Genomic DNA, 18120 nt, shown 5'->3' on the forward strand with positions numbered 1-18120 from the left:
CCTCCTCTCGCGAGAGAATGCCTGCGCGTCTCCACGGGCATTTCCTGCGACCTGAGTTTCAAACTGGTGGCGGGTAGAGTGGGGAGAGAGCCCCGGCGAAGCCGCTGGTCAGCGGGTTCCTGCCTCGGAGCGGCTTTCCGGGCCCTTGCCGCCATGGATCCCATCCGCAGTTTCTACGGAAAGCTGCGGTCGCTGGCCGTGACCCTGGACAGCGAGACTGCCCGACTGCAACCGGCGCTGAACGGCGAGGAGAGCGGTGAGTGAGGCGGCTGGCCCGCGCTGCAGACCAACGCCAATAAGCCAGCCTGCGCCAGGGCTTAGGATTTACACTGGTGACATGGGCTCCGGAAAGCAGCAAACGTTGACACGAACAAAATGCTCAACTAGCGTTGGACGCCAACATGCCCGAAGGCTCGCCAGTGCCACCTTCTAAATTGCTGATTTCTGTCACACCCCTCAAGTGCGGTGTCTGGTTTTAAGTCGATGTACAGCCGGCGTTTCCTCCCCAAATAACGCAAGGCCGTCCACTAACGTTCTGACGAGCAAAACGAACTCACGACCACGAACCAATGCCGACTAGGGGACAGTTAACTGCCCCTGTGAGTTTCCGAGACAAGTTGCCGTAACTCTTTACGGAGTAGAAAGTCCCGTCTTTCTCCCGTGGTGCGGCTGGGTGGTTTCGAACTGCTGAGCTTGAGTCTTCGCAGTCCCGCACGTAACCAGTATGTCACCAGGGCTCCTTTTATGAAGAGAGCAGCGGCACTTTTGGATAAAAATCTTCCGTTGACAGGTTGAACTCATAATGCACACACTGATTTATATAGGATCTGCCTTCAGAGCGAGAGGTAGACCTGGCTGTGGGCTCCGGTAAAGATTCTCACTACTCTGCCCCATCGCAACCCTGTGAGACAAGGTAGACCTGCTTCTGGGGGTTCCGAGGCTGTAAGTCTGCAAACATGGTACTTTGAGGGAGAGCTAAGGTGCACCTGACCCAAGCAAGCCATGGTATTTTCAGTCACCTCGTGTGTATCGTTTTTTTGTTGTTGTTTTGTTTTTTTTTTTACAGATTAGGCCTTTGTTTTCTCTGGCTCAAGTAGCAGGAAACTGATGCATATTTGCTAATTGTATTGTCTACCATTCACAGTAATACTCAATACTTTTTCTTTATACAAATTTAAAACAAAATTCACTGTCCCTAACTATTATATATTAAGGAGCTTGTTGGCACGGTTGCCTAAATGTGGGCCTGCTAACAGCCATGTGTGCTGCTCAGACCTGATGACCTCTTCTCAGGGCTGTGCCCTGCTTTCTGTAGAAGTGGAAACTGCCCCAAGCTTGTTTGCTTCTTGCTGGGTTTGGTTCCTGCATGACTCCTCACCCAACTGGCTTCTTAACACTTGAGCCAGTAACCCACCCTCAATAAAAGGTGGTTGGATGGGCGTTACAGAGATGCTGGCTAGAAGAACCATGTTAAGTAATTAAGGACACTGTTAATCTAGTGACATGAATTAGATTGCCCATGTTTCAGAGCTGTCACCACTATTTCTGAAAGTTTATCATCCCAGGCGGAAATTCTGTACCCATTAAGCTGGTGGTTCTCAACCGCCCTCATGCCACCACCTTTTAATAGTTCCTCATGTTGTGGTGACCCCCAACCATAACATTGTTTTCGTTGCTACTTTATAACTAATTTTGCTACTGTTAGGAATCGGTTGACCTCTGTGAAAGGGTCGTTTGGCCCTCAAAGGGGTCGTGACCCACAGGTTGAGAACCACTGCATTAAGCCGTGGTTCCTTACTGTTCTCTCGCCCCATCTATGTTATCCTTACAATTAAAAAAAGTAAACACTTAACATGGCTATACCACTGACATTGAGGGCTTACATGAATCACGTATAAATATCTACAATGATTTTACCATTCTGAGAAACTATGCTAAATGAAATTTTCTATCCTCTCTCCTTTCCTCGGGTTTATTCGATGTTCCACTGAAGACTTTGAAGACTATGCAATGAAGAATTTATGTGACCTGCAGTCAGAAGTCCAGGCTCTGAAGGTAGGACTGCTGCAGTACTAACTGAGCATCTTTCTGTGGTGTGCACTTTGTATTCATTCAAATAGAATTAGTGCAAAGTCAAGTGGTAATGTATATTTTCTGTCTTTATAAAAGAATGATGTGACTCATCTTCTTCGTAAAGCAAGTTTGGAAACTAAAGAAAGCAGGGATTTCTTAAAGACAGCCACAGTGCTGATGAAAAGAAATTCGGCAGAGATCATGAAAATAAGAGAGTTTTTCCAGAAGTACGGATATAATCCACGGACCAAAGAAAATTCAGGTTTGAATCAGTCATATTATAGTAATTTATTTCGTTTTAGCTTTATAAGGCTTTTTGAGTGGTGGGGATTGACATATCAGCTCGTCATTTTTACATTCAACAACTTAAGCAACTTCTCAAACCTCCCCCTGGCTTGCCCTGTGTCCTGCACCCTTCTTTTCCCCCACCTACCTCATTGTCTTCCCCACCCGTCCACTTCCTAGCCTATTTCTTCCCTCTTCTTGATTCCCCACCTCCCTTGGTAACCATCAAAGTCTCTTTTCAAATGAAAACCTTTTCTTGATTCCCCATTCTCCCCCAAAATAATAATTTAAAAAGTAGTCTCATAGAGTTTTAGTCCTTTTGTGATTAGCCTATGTGTCAGTTCTACTCTGCAACACATGGGTCACCAGGCATTAGAATCAATTCCGTGGCATTTTTTTAAGTGTAGGAGAATGGTGGTGATTGTATTTTATTAATCTCATTGGTGACAGGCCTGTGATAAACACATGTGTAGGATTTTGGTAGTTTGGGGAGCATCAGTATGATCAGAAAGCACACAATGCCCAAACAACTCAGTGAATTAATAGGTCTTTCAGGGATCCAGAGCACTGAAATCAGAATGTGAAGCCTCTTGAGAGTTCAGAAACCACACGTCTTCCAAATGTGCTCTAACTGACCGTTGCGACCCCCATCCCTCCAACCAGGCTTCTGCTCTAGATCGTTGCAGACTCAACTTGGGATAACGGCTACTCTTTGTATGCAACTGTTTTTCATTTCTAATTTAGACTTCTGAAAGATAAAATCTGAAATAAGATTCATATATTTTCTATTGACTAGAGCAGTGGTTCTCAACCTTCCTAATGCCATGACCCTTTAATACAGTTCCTTGTGTTGTGGTGACCCCCGCAACCATAAAATTATTTTTGTTGCTACTTCATAACTGTAATTTTGCTACTGTTGTGAATCAGGCAACCCCTGTGAAAGGTTCGTACCCCCCCCCCCACTCTCCCGCAAGGGGTCGCGACCCACAGGTTGAGAACCGCTGGACTGGAGCATAGTGGACACCCCACTGTGATTAATTTCATCTTCATGATATGCAGTGGTTTAGTGAACAGGATGGTAGGACAGAAAGTCAGACTTGTAGATTACAAGGAGCTCTGGTGACTGTCGGTTATTCGTTGAACTACTAATGCAAGTCAGCAATTCGAAACCGCTGGGAGGAAGATGAAGCTTTTCGACTCAGGGCATCTTTACAGTCCTGGAAACCGAGTGCTAGTCCTACTCCTGCCTTGTTGAGTTGCTTCGAGTCAAAATCGACTCAGTGGCAGTGAGTGTTTGGTAAATTAATTGTGAACTAAAACAAGTGGACTTTTGTTTCAGGGATAATGATGTTTCATTTATCAAAATTGTTAACTTCTTAAGTTCCCCGCTGCACTGTATTGTATCACCACCATGGGATATAAGGGACATGTCAGAAGTTCACCTAGTGAGCAATTGAAATAAAATACGTAGAAACCAAGGAGAGAGTCGGGACTATTACAGATTTGAGAACTTATAAGTGGCGCTGGTTTTTGTAGCTTTGGTGGACTCAGTGCATAAGATTCTGTGATTTGATTCTGTGATTCTGTGCTTCTCTTTGATTTTTCCTCCCAGACGAGGAGCATGAAATCATGAACTCCAAGCCGGACGTGGCTGATGGTGAAAACCTTCAGAAGCCGGATGTAAAGGACCTCTCTGTTCCCAGCACCTCTGTTTCTGACAAGCTGCCACGTAGCCCACAACTCTCTGATTTCGGACTGGAGCGGTACATGATAGCCCACATTCCGGCCCCTCATCCACAAGAAGTAAATGACCAGAAAGAAGAGCCCAGAGTTTTAACCCCACCTACCAAACAATCACCAGCTACCATCCTCAAGACTCCCAGGTGTGCACTACAGATGGATGACTTTGAGTGCGTGACCCCTAAATTAGAACACTTCGGTATCTCTGAATATACGTATTTAAATGAAGATTACACAGTGGGGCTTAACAACATGGAAAGTAATAAAAGGTAAGCCATTCTCTGAAGTCAGGCGTCACAGCTTATGGAAAAGTCACATTTAATGTTCTAGATATTTTACATAGGTTGATTCTTTTTCCCAGAAAATGTATTGGGTTACACCTTTCCTTGGAAGGTTTTAAATGTTTCTTATTTCAAACCTTTGAATCAACAATTGTGTCTATAATATGTGAGCTTTTGGTTTCCTGAGTTAGGAAGCTGGGAGGGAAAAAAGGACATTTACTTGAAGAGACAAAGGGAAGAAGGTAAAATGAGAACTTCTCAGTAAGTTAGAATTCTGTTTGCTTACCTAAGATGATAGGTTACGGAAGACAGGTAAAGTACCAGTAGTAATAGTTGCATCTTGGCGGAAAAGTGAGGTGCTTACTTTAGACATGTTCATTTTTGGTTGCTATGAGGTCTTTTGATTTGCTTTTAAAGTTCAGATATTTTAAGATGAATTTGAAGCTCAGTGATGAGGCTCAAAAGTTTTGACAGTGGTTAGCATGGAAATGATCACTGAAACCATAAGCGTTTCAATGAAAATGAAATTATGTATCAAAGTAGCCAAGTAATACTGGAAGAAAATTTTATATTGTTAAGAATTTTCATTACTAAAGAAAGAGAAAAAACTTTCAACTTAAAAGTAAGAGAGCCACAATTCTGGGGGAAAGAAGAATGAAGAAGCATGCACAGAATATAAAGCAAATTGTCATGATGAAAGGTTTTTTTTAAAGGGTAGGTAAAACTAATTGGTTCTTGACAGAATTAATTAGAAACTAAGGGCTATATTTTTTTAAGTTGTGAGAAGATACTAGAGAATGTACTGCTGGGAAATTTGAAATCTTCAAATAAATGAAAGTTTTTTAAACAAAGATCAAAATTATCATGACGTAGAAAACTTGAATAGATGAGAAATCAAAGAATAACACTGCAGTTAAAGAGCAAGTCCCAAACAGCCCTCTGCCCACGTGTTTTTCTGGATGAATCCTTTCATAACGTCAGGGAATATATAAGCTCCATGTTGTATAAAAAGTTTTTCCAAAAAAAAAAAAAGTTTTTCCCCTGAAATTAGATCAAAGGAAACTCTTCAGTTTAGTTTATGAAGTTGATATGACTATGATAAAACCTGAGACAGCTCACGGAAGAAACAGCCCTACCTCCTGTAGAATGCAAATGTGAGAAGCCTAACCAATAGAGTCATAAACTGAATTCACCAAAATATCGACAGAGTAATGAACTTGCTCCTAGTTATGCTTATCCAAGAAATGCAAGGAGAGCTTACTACTGGGGAGCTCGTGTACTACATTATTTGTATGATTCAATGAAGGGGAAAAAATGTAGGCTTGTGTTAACACATGCCACTAAGGAGTTTGATAACATTTGGCCTTGTTCTTGATTCAAGATATTTGGGAATCTCCCTGGCTTGATAAAGAATACCAGTACCTAACTTAATAGTGATGCTTGTTTTGCCAACATCATTCTTGTTGGTCTGGCTTATTTAATTAAATTAGGAACAGAAATAAGTATTTGTTAGATTTCTATCTAACTCAAGAATACCAGGTGAAAACCTAATAGAAAACAATACACGTTTAAGAAAGGTGCTGTTGTGTGTCTTGTGTAACTATGTAAGGCAGCTACTTGAAGTCATCTGTTCTGCTGTCCCGGCCCCTCCTTGCCGGAAGAGGAGGGGCAAGGGCAGGCGTGACAGCACGGGAACTGGAAGTCCTTTCTTTGGCTCTGCGCTGGGGGACAAGTAGGTGCAGGTTTTTCATCCTTTTATGTACGTGTTCATACATGTGTGGCATATGTTTTCACTCTTTGATGTTTATGCAGGGTGTTGAGGACAGCGGGGTTTATTCACAATGTCACAATTTAAAATTGGAAACGTTCTAAGTGAAAACCCAGCCTTAGCCAGCTGGTAATGCTCAGTGATACTCCTGTAGATATATATATATGTATCTATATATACACATACACCTGTATTCCGAGATCTGAGCCAATGTCTCACACAGCCACCACATGGATTCCGACTCTGAGGCTGCAGGGCAGGCTAGGGCTGCCCCGGTGGGTTTCTAAGACTGTAACTCTTTTATGGGAATAGAAGACATCATCTTTATCCATGAGTAGCTGTCTAGGATGGCGTTAATAAAATTATCAAATCAGTCAGTTTAGTATTAGAAAATACCAAATTATTTATCTGTATATTGGTTGTCAGATTCCACTTTATGCTTTTGAAATGCTTAAGATAACAGTTTCTGTCATTGAATTTCTAAGCTGAGCGTCCTGCTTTTCTTTGAATCAGCTGTAAGTCAGAAACAGCAATAGAGCCTGCCTTCAGCTCGGCGTTTATCCTTATAGTAGGGACGCATACAGTATTTGCCCTTTTTGATTGACTATCGTCACTGAACATAGTGGCTTCCTGTCCCCTCCACGTTCTGAGGAGCTTCATGGTTTCTGCGCTGTTTTTTAGGAATGCGTAGTATTCCATTGTGTGTTTATACTAGGGTTGTTCTTTTTCATCCATTCTTCTAATGGGCACTTGGGTTGTGGAATTAATGGTTATGGTGGGGGATGTTGGGGAGAGTTGGAGAGCTAATAACAGTAAGTACAAGGAAGAAGAGGTAATGATTGTATAACTCTTACCGTGGTTGAACTGTTAAATTGTGTGATGTGTAGATTGTGTGCCAATGAATCTGTTAAAAATATAGCACCAGTAGAGCATGGCTTTTCATCTCTTTGAGTCTTGAATATTAAAACCAAAAGAAACACGATTTGTTCCTTGGACTTCTTTCTGTTCCATAAAGCAGAAATTAATGTCAGTTTAAGCTTGATATTATATAGTAAGACTAAACTTTACTGGGAGCTTGAATAATTGACTTTTTCACATTTCATTTTCTCCAGGACTCATGCCGATGAAGGAGCCATCAGAACAGAACCACTGGCCCATGATGACTTCATTGTCTCTCCTGGCCCCATCAGCCAGCAATTGGGAAAACCCAGTAAGTGTAAAAATCGAGCTAGCTCTCAGCTATATTTTTCTAGACTACCTTTATCCAAGGGATAAAAAAGAGTTTTTTCACGATAGACAGTCTAATATTGTGAGTTATGCCCTTTTTTTTTTGAGGGGGGGGAACCATATAACCCCCTTAAGCATTAGTTTCCTGTGAGCCCTATACACATATGTGAGCATATTACTTATATGGGCACATTGTGTGTGTGTGTGTGTGTGTGTGTGTGTGTGTGTGTGTGTGTGTTCCATATTTTGCATCCTTGGCGAAAGAGCCACTCTTTGTCATTACACTCTGGCCTCAGTGGGCGTTCTGGAGATGAAGAGACTACCCCTTGTCTTCCTCTTCCTCCTCTTTTTCCTTCTTTTGAAGTGTGACAATATTCTCCAGTAACACCTAACTGGTCTTTACTAGCTTTATTTCTAGGTATCTTCCCCTCTCTTGTAGCTATCGCGTTACTGCCATGAATGCTATCTTTTTCCGGATGATATTTTTAATAGTTTCCTGGTGTCGTCTACAAACTGTTTATTTTTTGTATTTCAATCTTGTGCCTTGCAGCCTTGCTGACCTTGCAGAGTGCTACGATTGGGGCTTTGTGGGTTCAGGTCAATGGGTCGAAGCCAGCAGTTGTTCCTCGGGAGAGAGACAAGGCAATCCACCGCAGTGAAATGTCCGCCTCTTGGTGAAGCCCGCGGGGCAGCTCTGTGCCGTGCAGGGTCGCTCAGAGTCGGAATCCACAAGCTGCTTTCAGTGTTACTGCGATAATGTTTACATATATGAATAAGGACCATTTCATTTTTTCCTGTCCAGTCAAGCACACCAAAGTTTACTGCTTTCTCTAGTTATTAAAAATAAAGCGCACATATTACATCGACAAGCTGTAACAAACCTCTCTTTCACCTTTCTTCTCATCTGTGTTCAGGTGCTGAGTATACATTGTCCCCCCTGGCCCCAACATTCTGTACCCCAGGCTTGAGAATCCCGTCTACAATCAACAGCACAGATTTGGTAAGTTGCCATAAACTGCAAGCCCTCATTTTGGGCCCATTGCCTCAGAACCATGTTCCTGCCGGAATTTGAAACAGTCCATTCAAAAAGCCTTCTGGAGAGGAACCGAGCTGAACGTAGCGGATGCTGGGACGCTTCTTTACACCCTTGAACCGTGCTTCACGGGAGGGGTTCCTGGTGCCGCGGCTCTCTGAAAGGGCAACAGCCCCGAGGAGAAAAGATCTGGCACACTGCTCCCAAAAGATGACAGCCGGGGACACGCCGGGCAGCCTCTCCCCTCTAGGATGGCTGCGAGTTGAAATCAGCTTGAGGACCACACAGGGCTGTCTCGGAAATTGTAAGGGAAATTGCAACAAAGCTTCGTGGGCAGAGTTTTTATAAACAGCATGATTATAACAGCAAAACATTGGAAATTATCTGAACGCCAAACGATACCCCAAACTCCTTACCATCGAGTTAATTCCGCTTCTAGCAACCTTGGAGGGCAGAGTGCCTCAGATGTCAGTCTTCAAAGGAGCAGGCAGCTTCAGCTTGCTCCCTCGGCCTGACTGGGAAGTTCAAACAGCTGAACCCATAGCCTTGGACGTGTTATCAGAAGAGACCAGGTCCTGGGGAAAGACATCAAGAGAAACTCAGCACAAACGAGGAAGACAGTCAAGGATATGGATTGACTCAGTGGCTGCATGCATGGACTCGAGCACAATAACGTTGTGAGCGTGACACAAGACTGTTTCCGTTCCTTCTCTTGTGTGTAGGGTCCCTGAGGCAGAACGACTTGACGGGACCTGGCCACAGCCCGCACACTCCTTTCACCCTGCCTGCAGGGTCACCTTTGCTCACCGTGCTGTGACTTTTTGGGGACAGTGGAGAGAGCTCAGACTTGGGCTTAGTCGACCAGTCCTTGTAGGTGTCATGTTAAGCAATGACTCCATATGGTCTCCATCAGCCAGTTCATGGTTTCCCAATTCTGGTTAAGACTCGTGGAAGAAGGTGTTATTGTTGGACCTACTCAGAGACCACAGCAGAATGGGGGTTCAAGGGACAGTTGACCCTTGAGCCATGTAAGGAGCTAAGGACGGGTATAATTGAGAGTTGACCCTTGAAGCTACATTGGAACTGCATGGGCCCATTTACTCCGCTGCTTTTCTCTCAGCTGCTTTTGTAGTTCGGTCAGGTGTTGCCAGCATCCACGTGCAATGCCTTAGGCTGCTGATCATCTCCACATGAACATACCACTGTTTAACGATGCTCGGTAACACGGGGCCTTTTAAAGGATACTTACAACGTTTGAGTTCCCTCTTCACCACCATAGCAACAGGAAAAATCTGCATATAGATGGGCCTCTGTGGTTCAAATGCATGTTGTTCAAAAGTCAAATACATGTTTTTATTTACTACATTGTTTTATATGACCTTAACAGAAGGATTTTTTATTATTCAATAGGAACCCGCAGATGAGCCACGAACAAAAGCAAAGAGCTCAACCAGTGATTTAGAAAGGACAGATTTGACTTCACTAGTTTTCAGTTCAAAGGAGCCCTTTGAGAATCTGGCAGACCCGTCTTCCCCTACGATTTCTTCTTATGAAAATCTGCTCAGAACACCCACACCGCCAGAAGTGACGACAATTCCAGGGGACATTCTCCAGGTCATTGTTAAAGCCGATTTCCTTCTGTTTTCTTTCTGGCATTTCCTTTAGAAAACTAGACCGGAATGTGAAGGAACTGAAACTAAGCTTTCGTATTAGCTGTCTGGTTGATGTGCTGCTGGAGCCTCTGTGAGGTCTTCCCAAGCTAGCCTGTCAAAGGCTCTTCAGAGATCAGTCTAAAACTAGGTATTTACCCTATTTTTACTTACATTTTGCCCAGCAAACCAAGATCTTTTCATTTTACCTTTGACTTCATGTTCTGAAATCTATTCACAAAACAATTTCTGATAGATGTCCAGCTATGAGCTCCATGTACAGTTGTTGCATTGGAGAAGCTGCTTAAAAAGCCAGAAATTGAAATAACTGATAATGCTCATGAATAACAAACATTTCTTCAACTTGAGGTTTCTTGAACCTCAGTTTGATTAATATTGATTTATGTTACTAGAACCTCTGGTTCTTCAGCCCACCGTCCTTTATTGCTCTCGGATTATGGCTAACTCTTCCTTATAACCAGTCTGATTTTTGTTTCCCTTCCTGGAAGCTGTAATATTTGGATAGCATTGCACAGGCAAGTGGAATTCCTACTAAAAAGGATTCTAGAAATCTTCTTGCTTACTGACAGTCATGAGAAGGAGACGGTCACTTGGGAAGATTCAAGTAAGGCGATTAAAGCAGACTTCCCTCAGATATTATTAAAATACTTCTGGACCTTTGTCTCTGCTTTCACAGTGAAGTAGCAGAGGAAGGAACCTCTTCTTTGTGTGCAGTTGTGCTGAGTGTCCACCTTCTTTGGCTGACACGTCTCTCCCTATCAAATGAGCGAGGGAGGGCCCTGGGCACACTCTCGCTCGCTGGTTATCATATTACCTGGTGTTGGCGACTTTCCACATGGTCAATGCACGTCTGAAGCAACAGTACCGCTGGCTCTGATGGTTAAGGTTATGTGTCTACTTTGAAGGCCATGGTTCTCGGTGGTTTGGCAGAATGTAAAGATGCAAATGGACGCTGTGTAATGATGCAATTATCCTCATCTAGTCATCCGTTTTTGCACATCACGGATTTTCCACATGGCCTAGTCTGAGAAGCCTAACAAGATCTATTATAAGAGAGGAGAGGCTATATTTCAAGCATGATTTCTTTATGTCTGGAAAAAAGAATATTGCTGAGATTTTAGATTCTCCTTTTATAGTCTTCATAGCTGACAGTCTTTTTTTTATTATTATTTCCCCAGTTTTATTGGCACACAATTTACATATACCATTGAATAGTTCAATTATTTAATCATATCAAAGGGAATTGTGCGATCACCACCATATCAATCTTAGAGGATTACCTCTGCCGTCCCTAACCTGCCCACCCCGCAATGGTTAACTCGGCTTTCAAATGAGTTGTGTAATCACAGTCAGTTCTAGTGTTCCCTCCCCACTCCCACCTTCATTGTTTACTCCCTGGATCCCTTTTCCCTTGCTATTGGCTGTGTCTCCCCTGCCCCCGACTTTCCTGTGCATTCCCTATAACCCCTTGTATCAGTTAATTTATAATTATGCATCCACTCCTCCTGTGCTTCACAGATAGAATACCCAACAGAAAACAACAAAAAACAAATCATACTAAGGTGGTAAGGATAAGATCATATTAATATAAAGACAAACATGCAAATCATGCGTAAGAAGAAGACCCCATCAACATTGAAACAGCCAGGGAAGTGATTTCTGTCGTCGAACAACTAAGAGATATTTGGATCCAGAACAAATTCAGGTTGTGTCCATAGGGAGGTCAACTGGCCGAGTATGGAGTTCGATCCAGAGTACTCGAGATGAGAATGGTCTCGGCCTCACAGTAAGGCTGCTCGGGACTCTGCCAGTCTTTCTTTTAAGCATTTATTTCCAATATTTTCTGCTTTTCCAAACATCCGTGTAAAGGCTTAACTTGTTTTCAGGAATGTATTTCTTGTTGTTTCAGTTAACTTTAGTTGGAGTGCATTGCGAAGGCTTGAGAAATCAAGTCACCATATCCAAGTTAAATTGTTTTCATTGCTGTGGACTGTCTTATAATTTGGTAAAAATGCATTTGTGGATTTTATTTTATTTTTTTTAAGATTTTGTCAAAGTACAATTCAAACATAGCTACTCCAGTAGCCATCAAAACAGTGCCACCCAGGAAAATCTTTCTTCCTAAATATGACGGGCAAATCATTTGAGATGTTTGCAACAGAGAAAACGGATGAAAGTGAGTATGTCACCATTCTGAAGAGAGTAGGTGTGTTGTCTGGGGGCATTTGAAAATGAATGTTTTTTTTAACATTTTGTTAGGGGCTCATAGAACTCTTATCACAATCCATACATATACATACATCAATTGTATAAAGCACATCTGTACATTCTTTGCCCTAATCAGAAAATGAATGTTTTAATGGTAGTAACGTTTTTGTTTTAAATTGAATGAAAACAAACACTGCCATCCACTCAGTTGTGACTCTTAGCGACCCTCCATGGGGTTTCTGAAGCTGTAAGTCTTGATGGGAGCAGGCAGTCTCGTTTTTCTCTGAGTAACTGGTAGATTTGAAGCCTGTGATTAGCAGCCCACCACCTACTGTGCAGCGTAACTAGGGCTTAACTTAACAGCGTGTCTTGACTTTGAGTACAGAATGTGAGATCCCTGTGCTTCATACTCTCAAAGTACCAGTTTGATATCATAGTCAGAATCTATTCACAACTGTTTCAGAAGAGTGAAAGTATACAGCTATATCCTTTGTGTGTGTGTTCTATGTTTTGTGGACAGCTTTTAGTTACACTTAACTGGTCTTTTTTAATTTGTAGGTTTCTGTTTGCATAAATTCTAATGGATCCACCCATTGTAGAAACCAAGTAAAGGAATGAAAGCGCAGATGGACTTGTTTTTTGTGGTTCACCACCCCCTGCTTCTTAGAAGATCATGGACAGCAGCTGATGTCGTCACTGGCTTCTGATGACGTTCTGATTGGTCTAACCGTAATCTGTTCCAGGTGCTCTAGTCGTTCAGCAGTTAAGGATGACTACTGTTTGGTGATTTCAAATTCCCTGTAATCTCACAATGATGTAAATAAATCAGGAAGCAGATCAAGTAATTGAAACCTGTGAGTGCTCCTGTGAGCCAGAAGAATAATGCACACCACGCTCTCCTCATGCGAGCAGGGCTCTGCGGCCCGCCTCTCATCCCTTGGGACTCTGCCACCGTCTGCCCACCTTTTACCGCAGCAGTGCTTGGTCATTTAGCACGCTAGTGTCCAAGACACCAGAGAGTGCTGACTTCCCAGGGGAATAAGGCCCTGGCTTAATGTGCAGGCCAGGTGAGCGTTTGAGAAAAACCACTGACAACAGTCAGCGGCCAGATGACTCTCTGATGGCGCTCTGAGCCCCTTATGACGCTCCTGCCCCTGATGGGCTGTTGTCGGGAAATCGTCACACTGGCACATTAGGCACCGCCTTTCGTTCTTTGCCGTAAGCATTAGCATGCGGTTGCAATTAGAGTTTTGTTAAGTATAAGGTAGAAGAAATGAACGTCGACTTTTCTTTTTGTGATTTTAGAATCATTTTATTGGGGGCTCTTACAGCTCTTATAACATTCTGTACATCAATTGTATCAAACATTTACATATGTTGCCATCATTTTCTAAACATTTTCTATTTGAGCCCTTATATTTTCCTTTTAAATGGGCTTTTCTTACATAGGCTGACGACTGCCACCTTTATATCAATCTTTCTAACACTATTTGCCATAAAAATGTGTGTTTTTAAGTGTACAGTTCTGGGCAAGGCAGCTTGGGCGTGAATGCTTTCAGAGATCACTGGGCACTGACACCTGGCGTTCTCCCAGCTTCTGTGTGTGACCTAAAGAGACTGACAGAGACGGGCGAAATGGGAGTGGACTATTGGAAGGTGTGATAGCAGTTTGATGGTGCTGTGCATTTAAGTAAAAAGTTTTGGGAATTAGCCATTGAGTTTGGAAAATCATTTCTATTACCCCTGAGAAGATGCCAATACAGCGGAGAGGGAAGAAAGGGGCTTCATTAGTTTGTTTCCTGACAAAGTGCTGGTACGTACGAAGGTTGATCCTCGATGTCCCACATTCTCTCACAGTAATTCACTAGCTTTCAAATTTAGACAGGTTTCAGTAAGACCCCGTGGAGGCTCACCTTAATATGCTTTACTTACATCCAAGGATCCCTGGGTTTCTAGCCACAAGGCAAGCAGTTCAAACCACCAGCTGCTCCTTAGGGGGGAAAATGAGATTGCTCCTGAAGAGATGTATAGACTTAGAAACCTAAAGATTCTGTCCTATGGGGTCACTGAATCGGAGTCAACTTGATGGCAGAGTTTGAGTGGAGTTTTGGTTTAGTCACTAAACCCTGTGAAAGGTTCTTGGAGGTTTTACCACACTGGCTTGCTAGTTGAGGAGAGAAAACCGCTAACAGTACAAAATGAAGGGGCTAAAAATGAAATTCTTTTTGGATAGCTAATATATTTACTGGACCCTTAATATTTGCTACTTTAAGCACCATTTCATTTGTGATCTTCTGCAGAAAACCCTGGTTAATGATTTTTTCCATATTAAAACTCCTCTTTACTAAATAAAGTATTTAGTGTTGGAATTGGGTTTGAGGTTTGAGGTAAGGCCCTTCAGGGATTTCTTATGGACAAGGGGAAGATTCACAATTTGGTCTTCATGAGATGGTTACTCAGTTACAATTGATACTTTTTTTCTCACAGAATAAATGCGTGTTCTTCCCGGGTTTGGTTACAGACTCCAGGAAACTGCTGTGGCTGGCAAACACAGTGCTAAGCAATGAATACCAATCAGCAGGCAGACCTGGTCTGCTTTAAAAAGCACACCACTTAATCAAAGCCCACTGCCATCACGTTGATTGCGATGCAGAATGACCGTATTCGGGCTCTCCAAGATGACATCTTTCGTGGGAGCAGACAGCCTCGTCTTCATCTGCACAGTGTCTGCTGAGTTTAAACAGCTGTCCAAGGTTCAATAAAAAACAAAATAGTACACAGACTCAGCAGAAATATATTGTTTCAGAGTAATTTATAGGAAACCAGACTACAGCTGAGGATATGAGAAGAGAGAACATGCTTAGAAACAAGATCCCAGCTGACTGGTCAGCCAGGTACATTCCTATGTTCCTCTGGGGAACTTATTTAATTTTAGACCTCAGTCTCATCAAACTGCTGCATGCTCATGACTTGTAATACGAAGGTCACATGGTCAAAGAGTCATTTTTATGCTATGTGTTGGTTGGTTTGATGGTGTTGCTGCTGAGTTTCAGAAAACATGATTGGAATTTGTGTTTGGAATACAAAGCTTTTATTTAACATTAACAGGAGCACTGAGAATTTTAAACCTAGCCAGTTAATAAACTCACGTGTAAAATTACTATCTGAAGCATCATCTGAGCCAATGATTTCTTTTATACTTAAAATGCAAAACTTTAAAACGTATGTATAGTCAAAAGAGAAGATTTTTTGTTGAGGATCCGGTGAGTAAGAGATGCGAGCGGAATGGCCTAGGGTGAGCAAACGGAAAGGGGGTGCCCTGTGCTGCAGCCCACGCTCCACAAGGACCAGGTCAGCTCCAACCTGAGGTGAACAGTGTGGCCACACAGCTCCCAAGGCACCTAACCTCCGCTCCGTAAGAGAGCCCTTTCTATTTCATATTTGATGAAACAAATGACTGCTTTAAAAGCCATCGTTATTTACCAAGTCAAAGGGAAAATGAGCCCCTCTCCCACTTACCAACATGGTTAGGTTCTAAAGATTTGTTGGGTGAAAGTTGTGCTGAGGTGTGAGCCAGCAGTGCTGGGCTGGTGGTGGGTGCAGGACCATCGTGGCGCTGGGGGCAGAGACAGCAGGAAGTGTGAGATGGTGATGTCAGGGACCTGGTGACAGTGCAGGAAGTTTTCATAAATAGTTTGCATTAAGTTAATAGAAGTTGGTCGTTGTGGTTCAGGAGGTGTGGGGACGTCTGTCTGACTTGGAGGGATTTCTGTTGGAAATTCAGATTACACAAGAGTAAATGTCTATGGAAAGTAAGTGTCCAACAGGATAAACTTAATATCCTAAACACTGCAGGGATGGGGAAGTTTACGGCAACGAGGGGTTTGTACATGAAAGATGGACATGGTGCAGTAATTGAGCCTTTCCCAGCATAGTACGCTTTTGACAATTTGCAGGATCTGAGAAGAGTTTCTTCCAGCTAAGGACACTGATGATATCCCAATGTTTCTGATAACAGACGTGCCTTAGAGGAGGAAAGAGGTGTAGCAAAGGAACGAAGTATTGGAATGACTGCGTTCTTAGAACTTCTGCAAAATCAAAAATAAATATTCATGGTTATGGCAGCAAATTAATAGAAAACTGATCGCAGGAGGGCCTACGAATAACAACCAGGTGAGGCAACGGTGAGGGCCCATGTGTGACCTCCGGCAGCACAGCGACGGGGAGAGTCCAGCTCCACGTCTGCCCACGGACGGTGCCTGTGAGGCAGAGGTCAGACATGCCTCCACCCTCCCCTGACACCCACCGCCCCGCCCACAGCAGTCGACTCGCCTGAGTTTGATCATCCAATACAATGGTCACTCTCAACTCACAGACAGTTCTCAAAATTATGGGGTTTATTAGTGATGTTTACAGGTGACCACAAGTCGGTATCTGAAAGCGTCCTCCTGTCCGCCGCAGTGCTCCTCAGCTGTGCCTGCAGGCATCTCTCTGGTCTTCAGTCTTGAGGCCCCTGCCCGGGCAAGTGTTTCCGAGTTCCGGTAGGGATGGGAAGTGTCCCAGGGGCACCCCGCTGTACACCCCGGCTTCCTGAGCTAAAGCACTCAGCTTTTCCCGTTTCATGGGCCAGAGAATCCCAGGGCTGTGCTGCTGCCGCCACCACGGCACACAGTGTTGATGGTGCTGGTGCTGGTGGTTGCTTTGTCCAGCCTAATTTTGGGTGCTGCTGTCCATTTTGTGGTTTGTTTTTGTTTTTGATGGAGTCTAGTCATTTTTTTTCTATCTTACTGTGGTTTTTTACCTTTGAAAAAAATCATTTAATTGAGAGCTCATACAACTCATCACAATCCATACATACATCAATGGTGTAAAACACACTTGTGCATTTGTTACCCTCATCGTTCCCAAAACACTTTCTCTCCATGTGAGCCCCTGGCATCAGCTCCTCACTTTCCCCCTCTCCCTCCCCGCTCCCCCTTCGCTCATGAACCCTTGATAATTTATAAATAGTTATTTTGTCATATCTTACACTAACGTCTCACTTCACCCACTTTTCTGTTCTCTGTCCCCCAGGGAAGAGGTTATATGTAGATCCTTATAATCAGTTCCCCCTCCCTACCCCACCACACCCCGGGTATTGCCACTTTCACCACTGGACCTCAGGGGATCATCTATCTTGGATTCCTTGTGTTTCCAATTTGTATCTGTACCAGTGTACATCCTCTGGTCTAGCCAGATTTGTAAGGTAGAATTGGGATCATGATAGTGGGGGGAGGAAGCATTTAAGAAGTAGAAGAAAGTTATATGTTTCATCATTGCTACCCTGCACCCTGACTGGCTCGTCTCCCACCCACCACCCTTCCGTAATGGGATATCCAGTTGCCTACAGATGGGCTTGGTGTCCCCACTCAGCAATCCCCTTCATTCACAATGATTTGATTTTTTGTTCTTTGATGCCTGATACCTCATCCCTTTGACACCTCGTGATCACACAGGCTGGTGGGCTTTGTTGCTTCTGAGCTAGATGGCCGCTTGTTTACCTTCAAGCCTTTAAGACCCCAGACACTATATCTTTTGATAGCCAGGAACCATCAGCTTTCTTCACCACATTTGCTTATGCACCCGCTTTGTCTTCAACATCGTGTTGGGAAGGTGAGCACCATGGAATGCCAGTTTAATAGAACAAAGTATTCTTGCATTGAGGGAGTATTTGAGTGGAGGCCCAATGTCTATTTGCTACCTTAATACTAAACCTATAAACATATGCACATAAATCTATTCCCCCATCCTCATAAATATATTTACATATGTACGTCTCTTTTTTTAGCCCTCTAT

The 18120-nt window shown here is 43.3% G+C and overlaps 1 protein-coding gene across 2 annotated transcripts; it reads left to right on the forward strand.

The window, feature by feature from the left end:
- The first annotated feature begins 57 nt into the window (after positions 1-57).
- SKA3 (spindle and kinetochore associated complex subunit 3) lies at positions 58-15431 on the forward strand. Of its 2 annotated transcripts, none has more exons than XM_075562834.1 (9): positions 58-256; positions 1994-2055; positions 2170-2335; positions 3971-4367; positions 7260-7357; positions 8289-8374; positions 9818-10021; positions 12123-12253; positions 12844-15431. In XM_075562834.1, the coding sequence occupies exons 1-8, from the start codon at positions 154-156 to the stop codon at positions 12222-12224; spliced, it is 1218 nt and encodes a 405-aa protein (XP_075418949.1). In that variant the 5' UTR covers positions 58-153; the 3' UTR covers positions 12225-12253; positions 12844-15431. The 2 variants fall into 2 exon arrangements, with proteins under 2 accessions (XP_075418949.1, XP_075418950.1); XM_075562835.1 differs by lacking the exon at positions 58-256 and adding an exon at positions 346-913.
- The last annotated feature ends 2689 nt before the right edge of the window (positions 15432-18120 follow it).

The sequence above is a fragment of the Tenrec ecaudatus genome, chromosome 11 (assembly GCF_050624435.1).
Source record: "Tenrec ecaudatus isolate mTenEca1 chromosome 11, mTenEca1.hap1, whole genome shotgun sequence".
Lineage (NCBI taxonomy): Eukaryota > Metazoa > Chordata > Mammalia > Afrosoricida > Tenrecidae > Tenrec > Tenrec ecaudatus.

Coding starts and splice junctions, on each gene's coding strand:
- SKA3 (XM_075562834.1), top strand. CDS start 154: ATGGATCCCATCCGCAGTTTCTACGGAAAGCTGCGGTCGCTGGCCGTG. Junction 257..1,993: donor GCTGAACGGCGAGGAGAGCG/GTGAGTGAGGCG, acceptor GTTCCACTGAAG/ACTTTGAAGACTATGCAATG. Junction 7,358..8,288: donor CCAGCAATTGGGAAAACCCA/GTAAGTGTAAAA, acceptor ATCTGTGTTCAG/GTGCTGAGTATACATTGTCC.